General features: G+C 39.6%; 1 protein-coding gene across 1 annotated transcript in view; it reads left to right on the plus strand.

Moving 5' to 3' along the window:
• Positions 1-17,097, plus strand: part of LOC309556501 (uncharacterized protein) — a 147,318-nt gene that overhangs the window by 43,160 nt on the left and 87,061 nt on the right. The window contains exons 2-6 of the mRNA XM_082258951.1: positions 1,379-1,556; positions 7,678-7,815; positions 10,181-10,298; positions 12,297-12,439; positions 15,020-15,187. Coding sequence (XP_082115077.1) covers positions 1,389-1,556; positions 7,678-7,815; positions 10,181-10,298; positions 12,297-12,439; positions 15,020-15,187 — 735 coding nt within the window. The 5' untranslated portion in view covers positions 1,379-1,388. The remainder of the gene's footprint in view (positions 1-1,378; positions 1,557-7,677; positions 7,816-10,180; positions 10,299-12,296; positions 12,440-15,019; positions 15,188-17,097) is intronic.

Below are 17,097 nucleotides of genomic sequence, written 5' to 3' on the forward strand. Positions count from 1 at the left end.
CTCCATTCACACCTGGGCGTTTTTGAGTGTTTTTCAGCTCCAAAAACGCTCAAAAAAAGTTCCAAAACGCCCAACAAGTAAAACCCCATTCATTTAAATGGCCCCTGTTCACATCTGAGCATTTTGCAAAACGCCTGTAGCTGAAAAAAGTACATGAGCTTCTTTTTGGGCTGATTACCAGCGTTTTTGATAGATGTCAATGCCTGCCTCCAAAAACGCCTGAAAAACGCGGTAAAAATTGCGGTAAAATCGCGGTAAAAAATGCGGTAAAACACTACACTCAAGTGTGAATGCAGCCTTACAGACGGAAGTTTGTTCCTTTGATCTAAAAGAATGAAAAGCTACATGGCAAAACACTGTGTTTTATAGTTATCTAGCAGCCTTAACAATGTTGAAAAACATTTGCCATAGCTCTTCTTTTTTTTGACAGCTGTGAGTGAGCAGAGAACAGCGCTGTAAGAATCGAGGGCACACTGTTTTAGGATCGCGCGGGGGGGGGGGTGAATCGAGATTGTGATTTTTTTTTTTTTTTTTTTAACTATTAATCGTGCAGCTCTAATATGCATGCTTTGCTTCCTGCCATACTTTTGACAATATAGTGTGTATATGTGTGTTTATGTATGTATATATGTGTGTGTATGTGTGTGTGTATATGTATATATACATATATATATATATATATATATATATATATATATATATATATATATATATATATATAATTATACATTTTTAAACTGAGCTCCAGGAATGATCTTCTTTTTTTTTTTTTTTTTTTTTTTTTTTAAACTTGCTATGGTCCAGCTTGGTTGATCTAAGTCTAAATATGTCACACCCAGAGGTCTTATGCAAGGATTCACTGTAGTAGTCTGTGCTACATACAATTAGTGCTTGTCTCTTATTTGTCCTACTCAAGGAACTTGCCTTCTGTATACTGAAAACCGGTTTGCTTGTTTGGCACCTCCGCCTTTCAGAGATGGTGTTCCCTGATTTAGAGGAGGCAGAGAGGATGGCGGCTGACATCACAATCACCATTTCATACATTCAAAGAACATCTTGTACTCATTGAAAAAAAAGATACAAGATCCACTCTGAATGGAAGAGGTGAGGAGCAAGTGACCCCCTGTGTTCAGTATACAGGAGGCATGTTGCTCGATCAGCGCCCGGAAGAGACCAGTGCTGACTGTTTGTAGCACAGGTTACTTGAGTGAATATCTGCATCCCAACGGCCCTCTAGATATGAGATACAAAAAAAATTGGATGCAACTACACTGGACCATTGTAAGTTTTAAAAAAGGTTAGTTCAGCTTTAACTTTTAAAGTTGTTTAGCTTGAATTTATAGATTATGTCATCTTTGCTTTTTTATTGATTCTGCAGGCTTGAAAAAATGGATTCTCTCAGTGTAGCAAATGGCTCCTTCGCTATTGATCTCTTTCGGAAGCTGAATGAAAATGATAGAAAATGCAACTTGTTCTTCTCCCCATTGAGCATATCCTCAGCTCTGGCAATGATTCATTTAGGAGCCAAAGGAAATACTGCAGCTCAGATGTCAAAGGTCTGTATATAAATATGCAATAATATACCCAGCAAGTCTATTACAGAGTACAGACACACATGCACTGACCACACAAGATATAATTGCTCTACAGTGTAACTACAGTGGGCTTTTATTGGATTGTGCTTCTGGTTTTGAAAGGACACTTTCACACAGGCATTCAGTCTGGATCCATGTGTCAGTTTTTCAGCTGGACCCATACTGAACCACAATGTATGTCTGAGCGGGCAGATGTAAATGGACAGCACCAAGTCACTTTTGTACAGACTTGTATAAAGTACTCGAAATTTCTACTTGAGTAAAAGTACAAGTGCTCGATCAAAAAGTGACTTGAGTAGAAGTGGAAGTGCTCGCAGAAAAAGTTACTTAAGTAGAAGTACTAAAGTATTCAACATTTTTTTTACTTAAGTATTGCAAGTAGTTTTTTCAAAAAATTTGCTACTTAAGTACTAAAAGTAAAAAGTACCAGTAGTTTTGAAAAAAAATTTCTACTCAAGTACTGAAAGTAGAAGTACAAGTACTGTGTTATGTAGTTATTAAAGAAAGAAGTCAAAAGTTTGAACATCATATTGTTTTTTATTATTTCAAATGATTTATTCAAATGATTAACCTGTGTTTGTTAGTAGTTTCTTGATGCACTTTAAGCGCTGTAGCACCATTTATTTGTTTGTTTCATATTTTCTTTTTATTGGAAAGATTTGGTATAGCAGCTTTTATTATACACAGCCTTTATTTTCATATGCGCTGATTTACAAATGACATTATACACATTTTTTTGAGCTTTATGCAACCTGCCATCTACTGTTCTGGCAGTGGTAATTTTTTTAAAAGTAACTATGCAGCACAAAAAAAAAATACTTGAGTAGAAGTATCGAAATCATCGAAAAAATGTAGTGAAGTAAAAGTAGAAGTAGGAGAAAAAAATTCTACTCTAGGAAAGTACAGATACCGCATTTCGGTACTTAAGTACAGTACTTAAGTAGTTCTACTTCGTTACTATACATCTCTGCTTTTGTATTGAAAATTTTAATTAAAAGGTACTGTTAAAATAGTAATACCATATATAGGAAACTTTCAGTTTTAAAGAATAAGTTTACCTTTAAAAGCATGTTACACCTATATCACCCCAGATATGGGTGTAACATGCCAAATACTCCTATGCACCTGCCACCCGAGCTCCCCTCTCTATGACATTTGGCAGGGAATCTTCTCCCTGCACCTGATGACACATTTTGAACATGGTGCTCTGCTTGCCCATCCGCGTCATTCATTCACATTAATTTGTGAATTAATAAACTGAAGTTCCATCTGCCACTGCTGCAGCTTGACTTGTATTATCATTAAACTGCAAGCACACTGATCAGCACGCTAATAGTTTATTCACACTGCTTACAGCTCAGGAACTGTCTGTCTGTACAGAGCCATGGGCAGACAGCTCTAGGCAGTGGCTGACATAGCACCCACTGATCATGGGTGCGCAATGCTAATTTTTTCCTGCAAAAATACATGCATTTATTTTTTTTCCACAAAGGAGAACTTATGTTTTAAAGTAGAACTATAGGCAATGTTTTTTTTTTTTCTTCCCATTTTTGATAGAGTAAGGTGGGTTATATCCTCTGGTAGTTCTCCAGAACTAGTGTGCCCATTGAAAAGATTTTCCCTGGTAAACAGGACAAATGGAGGGGGTGAATCTCCCTAATGGGTGTGAATACAGCAATAAAAACATAGTAGGTGTTCTAATCCCTCTCTACTATATACAGCGTGTATGCCAATTGCACGAACGAAATGTAAAATGAGCTCCTGCTTGTAATATTCTATTACATCAGAACCCAAGACTATGGTTTTCTAGCCAGCAAGAACAAATATTGGCACACTTCTTCACTTCTTCTCTCAACTTCTGTTATGTAAATTCTTTAGAGCAAGAGCTGAAAACATTATTTCAGACAATTCACTAAACAATGATGGGGCTTGGGCCAATATCTTTTGCGAAAATGTCATTTTTTTAACAAAAATTGTTCACGTTACATCCTCCACAGTGTGATGATCTGTATAAATATACCCTAAAATACAAGTAAAAAGGTTACATTTTTATTTTCAAATTATTATTTTTTTTTTTTTTTAAAGTACCAAATATATAACAAATGCTGATATTTTGCAATTAGGTACAATGATAGAACACACATATAAACAGAAAATGTAGGCATTAAGAATAACAAACAGATCTATAACTACAGGCTATTGTTGAAGTAGGTACTTGGAACAATAAGGTACTATTCATTCCATTGGGACCATACTGTCTATAAGGATTGCTCCTTATCTTAAATGGGGGGAGGGGGGACCAGAAGGTAGGAATAGGGAAGCTACTTTTCGTGATTCAACATGTAGATAGAGTGAACTCAGCACTTATTAAGGTTTCAAGAAGGTTACATTTTAAATGTACATACATGGAAAATCTGATTGATATGTTGGATTACTCTGATCAAGTAATTTAGGGTACTTTCAGAGAAAATGCAGTAGGTCTTCTTGGTCACTGTTGAATTGAATAGAGCAATGATCTTCCAGAAAGCCCAAAGTATTTAACAGCAATAGAGATAAGAATGATATCTGCCAAAAACAGTGCATAGAGATCTTAAATTATATGACCACGGCCAGCAAGTATAGATTCAAAGTAAATGTCAAATGGACAGTTTGATGGACAGAAGAAACAGAACAAACTAAATCAATGTAGAAATGCCCATTCTCCCAAGGACCAGAATCTTCCAAACCCCAAGAATCAGCCAAAGAAACAATACATCACCATGCAGGAGTAGAACTGGGGGGGAGGGGGGGGGGGCTTTAATACCTGACAGATCATATAGTTGATCATAGCTGTATAATAGTCCAGACACTGAGTATAGGTGACCTAGTTCCAAGAAACAGAACTGTCTCACAACCTGCAGTATGACAGGGTTAGTAGAAGCATGCGCCATCTGATGCATAGAAGAAAATAAATAAAACAATGACAGGGCATGGCATGGCATGGCACTCTCCAAGATGATATATTAAAGAAAAGAACTTTCAGTAATTTACCACTCCAAAAATGTGAAAACCTTTTCAGTAGTAACAAAAATTATTTAAATGGTATCTTTCTCAATAGGGATCCATGAATAACCAGCCATGGTAGCCCCACAATATAGGAAAGGGAAAATGCAGGGATAGTGAAGATCCAAATGATTTCCATCCAAGGAAACGAGTTTACAAAGACGACATGGATGTTTTTGCTTACCAAACTAAATTGAGTGTCCCCATTTGGAATTACTTTTTAATTTTGCATGGTATTGCATAGAATATTACATGGTAATTGTATATAGGAGTTTATTACCTTGAAATGTGGCCCTCTGAATTTGCACATCTTGTGAAAATCAGGAAAGTACATGATGATAGAGCCATTCATAAAAATATTCTTTTAATTTTCTGGCCCTTTTGCTGTATAGCTTCTATGTCTCTATGGTATAAAGTATAACTATAGTATGGTATACAGTAGCCATTTGTCTTCAGTAGGACAGGCCTAAGCAATGCAGACAGATTGTAATTCTGTAACCCAGTAGCTGAACAGGGCTATGCAGAGAAGTGACCGATGTCCAGAGCTCAGGTGGATGACCTCACATGGTGCAAGGAGAAGTGGGGGTTGTGGCAACTCGTTTCAGGATGGGTCTGGCGCCTTGTCGGCTGCACTAATCGTGCTTGGTCACTTCCCTGACAAGTTCTGCAATACACCACCAGTCTCCATTATATCATATGCCAACAACTATCAACACAGGAAGGATGGACACCACAGAGGCTTCTGCTTTAAATATTAGTTTCACTACTACAGGGAGCGCATACATTACTTGGGGACACTTAATCAGTGGCGTCCTATCTTTCTTGTTTTTGGCATATTATATTGTGCTCGATTGCACTAAAATTCATTCAAGTTGTTAAAGTGACCCTGAAAGCACAGAGTCACTTTGTATGTTAATGCATACCTGTAATTTTAGACACATGTTTGGGGAGCAGGTGACAATGTGAGTGTTATCTGCTCAGGTGCTGATCAAGCACAATGGAATTATATTCATACAATGTCTACATCAGCACATTTATCATTTTGTGTCACTGGCTCTATGTGCAGGACAGGGGCATTGACAGGAGCAACTGCAGTGTCACTTCTGTCAGCAGGGCTTTTTGTATCATGAGCGTGGTGTTCTCTGTATTACCACCTCCGACACTAGCCCTATGTTCCCTGCTGGCCACTGTCACTTTTTGTGAATACAGAAGTGGCTTCCTGTGCAGATTCTGTGTTTACAAATTACTAGGGGCCTCAAGGTATCCTCCGTTCAGGAGGAACAGCTGCAAGGACAATTAAGCGCTCTGCAGGACTGGGAATTAATGGTAGAGCACTGTACAGGGGAGGGGGGGGTTTGGATTAGTAGGGAGCAGTATGTACAGGGGGGCTAGGAGGTTGGGGGAGCTCTGCGCTGGGTGGGAGGGAGGAGAAGCTAGCTCTGTACTGGGAGGGGAGAGCTTTGTACCTGAGTGGGGGGCTAGGGGGTGGGAGGAGCTCTTTGTACTGGGGGGGAGGTGGGAGAGAGAGAAAGCTCTGTGTAGTGGGGGAGTGGGATGAGGAGGTAGGGCTATTCTGGCAGGGGGTGGGGGTGGATCTGTACTTAGGCTGGGTGGGAGAAGAAGGGATCTTTGTTCTGTGGGGGGGGGGGGGGGTTGGAGGAGGGGAAACTTTCTATATACAAGGTGGCGGGTTGTAGATCTGTACTGGGAGGTTGGAGCTCTGTACGGGGAGGGGGATGAGGGTGAGCTTTGTAGTGAGGAAGAGGGGGTCGGAGTTGATGGGAAGCTTTGTAGTAATGTTTCCTCATATGACACCAGCAATGAATGTAGGGACAATGTTTTTCCTTTCAGAAGAACCATGGGCATTTTTTCTTTTCAGTGATGCCGCCAATGCAGGGCCATTCTTTCCTTTTAATGACACCGCCAACTCAGGGACATTTTTTTCTTTTCAGTGTCCCCACCGATGTAGGAAACCTTTTTTTCCTTTTAGTGTGGTCTCTGACGCTTTTTTTCAATGACACCACTTACTCAGGGACCTTTTTTTCATTCTATTCACATCACTAACTTGGGGACATTTTTAATTTCAGTGACAACACTGATGTAGGGACATTTCTTTCTTTGCCACAAATGTTTACTTTTTTTACTGGTACTATTTCATTGCATGCCACAAACATTTTGGCACTCACCACTGTTGTCCTCAAGACCATGCAACCTACCCCAACTGCTAGTCAGGTCTGTAGACCTAGATTCTACATGTATATCCATCTAAACTCATTGACCCTTGTATACTCACATTAAGGTTTCTGAGTAAAAGAGATACCATTAATACCAGACAGATGCAGGGGAAGGAATCAGAATGACATTAATCTCCCAAGATGCATTTGGACATCATAGGCAACAAGGAAGTCTTGGAGATGCAATTTTTTTTATCCTTCTCTTCACAATGCTAGATTTTATTTTGCACAGATCTAGTGCTCTTGGGCCACCAATGTGATTTGTTTTTTTTTTTTTACTTTTAGTAAAAGTAGTTTAGTTAAAGTAGTGGACTAAGACACAATGCAGATAAGCCGCTCCGGTGAAACTGCTTGATCAGGTGCAGGTCAGATCCGTAGTCCAAGGCAACAGTTTCAAACACAAAGCATGGACCGCACTCTGATATAAATGAAATAGTAAAAATGTATTCACCACTTTCAATCCAGCACAAGACTTGAAAACACCACGGACAGATTGCAGAGGTTGACGCGTTCACAAGATTACACTTGCTTACTCATAACCACACTAAAGTAGTGGACTACTTTAGGAACTTTCTAGTGCTTTTACTGACATTGAATTTTTCAAGACGTAGTAATATAATGCACAGAATCAGCTGCTAAATGTTTAAAGTGGTGTTAAACCCAAAAGCAAACACGTATTATATTGCAGCTCACCCTTAATTAGATGTGATGGCTGCATTCGTTTTTTTTTTTTTTTTTTAGGCTTTATTACTTTTATTTTTACCTGGTGATCCAGCCAGTAAGTGTTATTTTTTCTTTTTTTTCAGGTTCTTCAGTTTGAAAAGGCAAAAGATGTTCATTCATCATTTCAGTCTCTTATCTCTGAAATCAACAAGCCAGGCACTGATTACCTTTTGAGAACCGCCAATCGTCTTTATGGAGAAAAGTCATTTACCTTCCTTGACGTAAGCTTATCTTTAGCTAGTGTAATATTACTTCATTTTATTTGATAAGATACGTGAGTAAATGTTGCTTTTGTTTCCATTTGGTCTTCAGACAGATAAATGATCTAAAGTAGATATTGTAGTTCCCCTCCTCTGTTTGTATGTTTGATCTGACATTGTGCTATGGTTTAGATCAGCGGTCCCCAACCTTTTTGGCCCAGGGGCTGGTTTCACAGAAGGCAATTTTTCCATGGACCCAGGGGATAAGGTGGTATAGCCTGCCACCAGTCATCTTCCCTGCATTCATCTTGCCTATCACTTCATAAGGTTTTCATAGGGGTCTCTGTGCTCTGTATTTGCAGCCTCTCCCCAGTGCTAGCATCATCTCCTCAGCCTCCGGTCATCAGGCATTAGATTCTCATAACCAGCGCATGCAGTTTACAGTAAGGTTCGTGCTCCTATGAGAATCTAATAACGCTGCTAATCTGACGGGAGGCAGGGCTCAGGCAGTAATGGAGCGACTGGAGGGATAATTCACACAGTGTTCTGTGACAGATGTTTTGCTGCATTGTAAAACGTCTGTCATCGCAAGGACACATAGGAAACCATTCACACTGCAACGCAGTCTATGGCTGCACTAAATCACATGGTAATGCACAGCAGTGTACAAAGCCATGAATGAAGTGTACGTTATGTACACTTCAAATAATGTTTGTAAAAAAAAATTTGAGTACTGTCCGTGATACTTTTTCTATTTGCACTAATATACAATTTTTCAGGACTAGCTTTTGGGGTGTGTCCCCTTCTTCAAGGTCCCAGCAGTTCTAATGCAAAAAGTTTTAGCAGAATGTTAACAAGACAATCTCTAAGAGAGAGAAAAAAACACAAACCAATGTACACAGCCAAGGTAATAAAGCTTGGATAGCTGGTGAGATACAGCAGAGAGCCCCCTATCCAAGCCTCATTACCTTTTGATGTGTACATTGGTTTGTGTTTTTTTTCTTTAAGAGATTGTCTTGTTAACATTATGGTGAGGAAGGGGGAATAGGTGGGACTTTAAATAAGGCAATGACCGGTTAGAGTCATATGCCTCCATCTCTGCCATGTGCTTCATTTTAACGTCCCAAATTTCCCTCCTCTTCTATTTGTTAACATTCTGCTAAAACTTTGTGCATTATTACTGCTGGGACTTTGAAGAAGGGGGACACACCCCGAAAGCTTGCTCTGAAAAATTATGTTAGTGCAAATAGAAAAAGTATCACGGACAGTACTCAATTGTTTCTGTCACAAGTGCACTTATATGGCAACAATCACCTCATACAAAAAAAAAAAAAAAAACCTGGGAGCCGCGTGATACGCTGAATCACGCACCACACTGCCCCCTACCGCAGCTGGTAATGAAAAGCTGCTGGAGCAGTAAAGCACTCCGACAGCTCTCCATTATTATGTGAATTCACTAATACAGATCAAGTCTCCTGCTGTGCATCCTGGTTCTTAACAGGCTGCGGCCTAGGGCTTGGGGACCTCTGATTTAGATAACATGTATGGGCAGTTTGTATTCTCTGTAAATAATCTTGAATAAAACATATCTAAAGGTTTTCCTAAAATATATTTTCATAAAATCCATTTGAATAATCTGGATCCCTCAACGGCAGTAGAGACAAATATTTTTTTGGTATTCGAGATCAGAAAAGTTTCAACCACCACCAGCTTTTTTTTTTTTTTTGTGTCCCTGCTGTATATATTCCCTGCCTTGTTGTCTGCGATGCCATGGTCACTATGACTGTAAGTAAGGGGCAAACTCTCTAATGCAGCTCTGAATAGCAGTATAAGCCAGGTTCTAAACTTTCCTCGCACTAGCCAAAAAAAACTTCCCACTGCACATATACTTTAAGCCATGGGTGTCCAACCTTTTGGCTTTTCTGGGCCACATTGAGTGTAGAGACATTTTCTCAGGCCGCATATAAAATATATACTATAGTTAAGGTATATAAGTAATAAAACGTTGCCGCGCCCTTCCTTCGCTGCTGCGCCCCCCCAGCACTAATTTAACACCACTAGTGGATGATCCCCTCCGAGGCAGCCTCTGCCTACAGTTAGTTGGAAGCCGATGTGGCCGTGCCCCCGACTCGACTTCCTTCCTCCCCAGCAAAAAAATAAATAGTCAGGGGGCAGTGGGCCGCATTGCCTGCGGTTCCGGGCCGCAGGTTGGACATGTCTGCTTTAAGCCAAAGCATAAAACATTTGACTATGAAAACGCATTAGTTGTTTTGGTTAAGGGGTAACAGTAACTTTAATTCTTGCTAGCTTTTCCTAGCAAACACCGACTATCTACAATCATTTTTCTTCCACATTGTTGCTATTAATATTGTTTTGAAATTTTCAGGATTTTCTTGGATCAACTCAGAAACACTATCATGCAGATTTACAGGCTGTAGACTTTTCTGGAAAGCCAGAGGACTGTAGAAAAGAAATTAATACTTGGGTGGAAGAGAAGACAGAAGGTAGCAAAAATACTTTTGTGTATATATATATATATATATATATATATATATATATATATATATATATATATATATATATATATATATATATATATATATATATATATATAATATATGTGTGTGTGTGTGTATAAATGCATATACATACCTGTGTTACAAATTGTCAGTTGCACAAACCTTTGTTCATTATTTGTTCGTAAGCAATATTTCATTATGTATCAGTATTAAACCTAAAGACAAAAATACATTGTTTTGCAGCTTACCAATCTATAAATGTGGCGGCTCTTTATCTTTACTTGTTGATCCAGTGAGTAAATCTGTTAATTTTCAAGTATCTTTAACACAGTGTTTCTCCAACTGTCTTTCAGTCAAGGCACCCTTTAGAATTATGCACATTCTCGGGCATACCTGTCTGAGGGCTCATTCATGCCAGGAGGTGTATCCAAGTGCTTGTTCTTTTTTTGCACATTCCCGCACATTGTGTTTAATGGGCTTATCTATGCAAATAGGCATGCAAAAAGATTCCAGCATTATTTTTAAATCAGGCTGCACAAAAACACATGGTACTGTGGTACTATGCATTTTAGTGGGTGTGACGCACATGCATTTGCTAGATGCATGGGGTGTCGTTAGGAATTATTGTCACCTGTGCACCTCAGCAAAAGGCATCACATATTTGTGAGGTGCAGGAAAATGCATGATTTCTCATGCATTGCAGCACTGCTTCTGGTGTGAACAAGCCCTACAATGTAGTTTGTGAGGCAGAGTTAAGTGATCTGTAGGCTGTAAATCTCCCCCCCCCCAAATCTCCCCTGCTAGCGCAAATCCCCCATTTCAAAATACCCTTTCCTAGCACAAATCATCCCCCCTAAAATCCCCCCTTCTAGCACAAATGTGGGCTGTGCTCTCCCTCCTGTCTGTATACAGGAGATGACATAGGAATGCTGTTGGATCAGGACTGTCTAAGGTTTGATACAGTCCAATCTGATGTTGTGTTCTGTTTAACTCCTGTATACGGACCAGATAGAGCACAGCCTGCCGTCATCAGTTGGTAGGATGCAGGCAGGCGACCGGTACAGCTTTCTAGGTTGTGGACAGGAGTACAGATAGAAGCAAAGAGGAGAAGATAGAATGGAGGAGGTGCAGGCTTTGCTCTTTCACTTCTGTCTTTATACAGGAGTTAAAGTGATACTAAAGTCTCTCTCTCTCGCTCTTTTTTTTATGCTTAAAAATAACAAACATGTTATACTTACCTGCTCTGTGCAGTGGTTTTTATCAGACTAGCCCATTTCCTCCTCTTCTCGGGTCCCTCTTTGGTGCTCCTGGCCCCTCCCTCCTGATAAGTGCCCCCACAGCAATAAGCTTGCTGGGCTCAGGTAAGTATTAGAGGGGTTGCTGCACACAAAAGGTTTTTTATCTTAATCCATAGACTGCCTTTACAACCACTTTAAGACAAAACACACTCCAATCAGAATGTTCAGTCAAATTTTGTCCTTTTGATTTGGCACCCCTGAGGACTCTTCTTTAACAGTCCAAGCTGTCCAGCAAAAGTGGCAATTAGAGGTTTGGGACAATCCTTTATCCTAAAAGAGAAAAAACATTTTTTCATTTGATAGTCAGGTCCATCTAAATCTGCTAGTACATATAACACTACCCCCTTCCCAGACTGATAATGCTGCAGTCCAAAGGTGTCTCCTTTGCTCCCCTATTCAGAGTGGAAATGTGCTAGTAGCTGGATCACAAAGTGAAAAAAGCCCAAAAAAAGGTAAAGAATGCAGCTACCACATTTAAGAATAGGTAAGCTGCAGTCTATTTTTTTTGAATTTCGGGTTTTCACCCATAGATTTTTTTAGCACTGTATTTTAGCTTTGCATCTTTTCTTTTGCGTCCTCAAGAAATCGTTTTTACTAACTTAATGAGTATGTTTAAATACAATTTATACGCCTTCTCTTACCGTTTGATACTGATTTTATACCATGATTTTTAAATCCTATTTAGGTAAAATCCAGGACCTGTTACCGAGCGGCAGCGTGGACTCGCTTACTAGACTTGTACTAGTGAATGCTATCTACTTCAAAGGAAATTGGGCAAACCAGTTTGACAAGAGCCGTACATCAGAAATGCCCTTCAAATTGAATAAGGTATGCATTTTAAGTATTGATCGTAGAAACTTTCGTACCCCCAAGGAACTACTTGGAATCTTATTAATGATAGCGGCTTAGGAAAGAATTGTTTTAGTTCCCATAGTATCAATGGATTTTTCGGAAATCAACTGGAAAATGAGGGGCCTGTTTATAATGGAGAGTGAAGATCACTATCCACTCTGTGCTAATTCACATTCATAAACTGCAAACCACGCTGTGGCATCTGCAATATGTCATTTAATTCTCTTTTTTACATGATTGACCCTGCCTTTTTTTGTTTTTGTTTTTATAACTCCTTTATTTTAATAGCTCTCCAAAGTTCTGAAGCCAGCGAAGCTCTAATCCACATTTTGTAAAGTTAATCTCTGTCACCATCGTAAGGCCACACCACTATTTATTACATTGAATCCTGAGTGGTTGCAGTGAGGTAACAAAACTGCAAGACTTGCACTATATTGTAAAAACTATTGGGACACCTGCCTTTACACGTACATGAACTTTAATGGCATCCCAGTCTTAGTCCGTAGGGTTCAATGTTGAGTTGGCTCACCCTTTGCAGCTATACCAGCTTCAACTCTTCTGGAAGGCTGTCCACAAGATTTAGGAGTGTGTCTTTGACCATTCTTCTAGAAGCGCATTTGTGAGGTCAGGACTCTGTCCTGAGAAGGCCTGGCTTGCAGTATCCACTCTAATTCATCCCAAAGATGTTCTATCAGGTTGAGGTCGGGACTCTATGCAGGCCAGTCAAGTTCCTCCACACCAAACTCACACACCCATGTCTTTATGGATCTTGCTTTGTACACTGGTCCAAATCATTTGGTGGAGAGGGGGTTGTATGTCAGGGGTTGGACTTGGCCCCTTCATTCCAGTGAAGGGAACTCTTAAGGCATCAGCATACCAAGATATTTTGGACAATTTCATGCTCCCAACTTTGTGGTAACTGTTTGGGGATGGCCCCATCCTGTTGCAACATGACTGCGTGCCAGTGCACAAAGCAGAGTCCATAAAGACACGGATGAGCGAGTTTGGGGTGGGTTAACTTGACTGGTCTGCACAGAGTCCTCACCTCTACCTGATATAACACCTTTGGGATGAATTAGAGCAGAGACTGCAAGCCACGCCTTCTCATCCATCATCACTGCCCGACCTCACAAATGCGCTTTTGGAAGAATGGTCAAACATTCCCATAGACATACTCCTTCTGGGAAGGCTGTCCTTGTGGACAGCCTTCCCAGAAGAGGTGACGCTGTTATAGCGGCAAAGGCTGGGCTAACTCAATATTGAACCCTACGGACTAAGACTGGGATGCCATTAAAGTTTGTGCTTGTCAAGGCAGGTGTCCCAATACTTTTGGTAATATAGTGTACATATGTGAAATCGGATAAAGAAAGACCTACACTCCAATGTATCCATCCATATACCATATATGAATATTTATCGATGGTAGACTTTAATCCCCTAATCAGGCATTAGATCAACAATCCAATCTCTAGATCAGGAGTCTCCAAAATTTCCAAACAAAGGACCACTTTACTGTCCTTCAGACTTTAGGGGGGCCAGAGTGGGCAGTGGAAGAAAACTAACTTTATAGCGCCTGTAGGGTGTAGGAGGAGAAATAATGCCTCCATTGAAGGAATAGTGCCCTATCATTGGTATTAGTTGAAGGAGCAGTGCCCCATCATTGGTGTCTATAGAAGGAAAAATGCCCCATTGTTGGCCTCAGTAAGAAGAACAGTTCCCCAATATTGGGGTCAGTGGAAGGATTGGTGCCTCTTGACTGGGGTCAGTGAGAGGAATATGGGTCCTGAGGGCCAGAAAAAGGCTAGCAAAGTGCCACAGTTTGGAGACCACTGCTCTAGAGCCTTCCAAACAGCCATAGATCTTTTTCCTATTTTTGCACCAGTATCCCCACTTTGCTACAGTTTTCCTCCAAACTGATATGGCTGTTATGCACAGCCACATTATGAGAGATAATGGCCAGATAGGTATGGAAAGGCAGTTTACTTTTTCTATTGCATAGGAGATGAGCAAATCTAAGGTACAATATTGTTCCACAATGTGGACTAGGGGTAGGTTAGGTATCTTGTAACTGGGACAGCTGGCAGAATGTTGAGAACTGTAACTGGACAGAAAAAAAATTGAATGTTTGCAAAGGTTTGTAGAAGAATTTGAAGGCTTTGTATTTTTTTTTTTTAATTGTGTCCATGAATAATACAGGAGTTAAAATTGTTATTTAATAAAGTACAAATTCTGCCAAAAGAAAACTGTCATTTTTGTGCAAATACACAAAGCTGTAATCCATCTATTATCTGAATCTGAAAACTGTAAAATGGCAAGTTTTACTCATGAAGATATAAATTACCTCTGGTCATTAGGGTGTCTTATACAATATCATTCTGCAGTATAAATCCTGTAGTTTGAGGCCATTTATTAAACATCGCCTGACATGGTTTATACCATTTTAGAAAGTTTTGCTTTGTTTTTTCCTGGTTATTTTGCTTGGCTGTAGCAGTTAATTATGTTGTTTGAGATTATGCTGACATTAATTGTAATGTATTCTTGGTTTTTTATTGTTAGAATGAAACCAAGCCTGTCCAGATGATGTTTAAAAAAGCCAAATTTCCAATGACCTATGTGGGAGATTTGTTCACAAAAGTTATTGAACTGCCCTATGTGAATAATGAGTTGAGTATGTTTATACTGCTTCCTGATGATATTCAAGATGGAACCACTGGCTTGGAAAAGGTAAGAAACATATCCAGTGTAACCTCTTTGAGGTGTTTGACTTTTTATGAATGTTCAAGGGGTATCTTCTAAGTTCACTTTTTAATTGCATGTTCTTTTAGGACTCCTATTGTACAGGTTATAGTAATTTAGCTGATGTGCCTGTAAAACAAAGACTGTTATTTATATACATTTAAAACTCTGTATAATTTGCTTCCCTTAATTTATCTTGCTGTACTTTTTTTGTTGCTATAGTATGTTTGCAAAGTTTGCTTTATTATGTTAATTTTACTAGATACCTACTCTACCAATGTAATAAATCTAGATTGCATAAATACTTTTAAAAATACATAGAAAATATTTATAAATGAGGAGGAATAATAGATAAAGGATATGTGTGCATGATAGTATATGTCCGGAGTGCTATATGCAAAATTAGCCTCTTATAAGAACTTGCTGCCAACAGCAGTGTTGTTAGCTAAGGATTATCTGGGTGGTGGGCTGTCCTCCATACATACCTGATCCCATATGGTTGAACAATTGCCAGGGTAATAAGCTACTAAGATACAATTAGAGTGTAGTAAAAGCATAACGCGTAGCAGTTGCCTATTGCAACTAATCAGAATGTATTCTGTTTAAAGTGGATGTAAACCCTCACATATACCTAGTGAAGTGAACAGCTTTAGATGATACACAGAGATGAAACAAATCTCCCTACATAAAAGTTTTACATGCACATCTGTTGTCTTCAACTTTATTTATTCTTTAGAAAGTGTACATTGTGTTAGAATTTTCTCTTCCTGTTCAGCAATGGGAGTGTTGTGTTGGTATACACTGTGTGACAGCTGATTGGAGGAAAGGCACACACCCCCTTTCCACATAGGCAGAGGAAGAAAGGAATGTGCTCTGAATAGACCAGCTCTCTGCTAATCTATTTATAGCACCAACCCCGACACAAAGGACTTTGGAGAGAGATAAGAAAACACTGCAGATATATATGTGCCTAGGTCAAATTTCATGAATCAGGTTTACATCCACTTTAAGCGAGACTAGCACAATATACATTCTGAATGGTTTGCTGTTGTTTCTTACATCTAAGACTTGGCATTCAAAAGAGATATACAGCCAAAGCTCGTTTGGTTGTACATCTCCTATGGATCACAGGAGTGCAGTACGTTCTCTACTCCTGTTACCCGTTTTCAGCATAGAGTGGGCTGAAGTCCACTCTCTGCTGACGTCACAGATGTCGGTCCAGGCACCGCGTCATCATGACCATGGAGTCGGGATCTGCCAGGTGCCTGGACCAACACCAGGCTCAGCCTCTCAGCGAGCCACTGAGAGCCTGAGCCAGCCATTCCCTGGCCCTCCACAGCTCAGCGCTCCAATGAGCGAGGAGAGGGAAGAGCAGAGAGCTGCTGACTGTCAACCGCTCTCTGCTTTGGAGCTGTCAGAACCGAGTGATCGGACTGATGCTGCGTCCACCTAGTTAAGTATGCATGGGGAAAAAAAGGAAAACCCATACTTCTCTTTTAAGTATATGACATGTTTAATAAATAAGAATGTAATTGTTGTCATGAACACTGATCCTGATAGTGTAGGCCAATTAGTGAGATCTAATATTGGAAAATGCAACTGGTGGTGATAGAGAAAAATTAAAAACATCTATGTTGTAAAAGGAATGCTTCACCTGGGGAAATTGCACAATCTAATCCTTGCTAAGTAATCATTGCCTATGTAAAATAATTCTGCACTGTATGTTAAGAAAGAAAATGCAGCTAACACATATAAACTGTATATCCAACTTAGATTTGATAAGAAAAAGAAAGTGTAGCGCACTTGATATAATCAAACGTATGTATAATGTATAAAAGCAATAATGAAAAAATGAAAGTCCATGCATCCTGATGTCATTAACGGCAATCATCAGTGAT

This window comes from Pelophylax lessonae (genome assembly GCF_965119305.1).
Source record: "Pelophylax lessonae genome assembly, chromosome: 5".
Taxonomy (NCBI): Eukaryota; Metazoa; Chordata; class Amphibia; order Anura; family Ranidae; genus Pelophylax; species Pelophylax lessonae.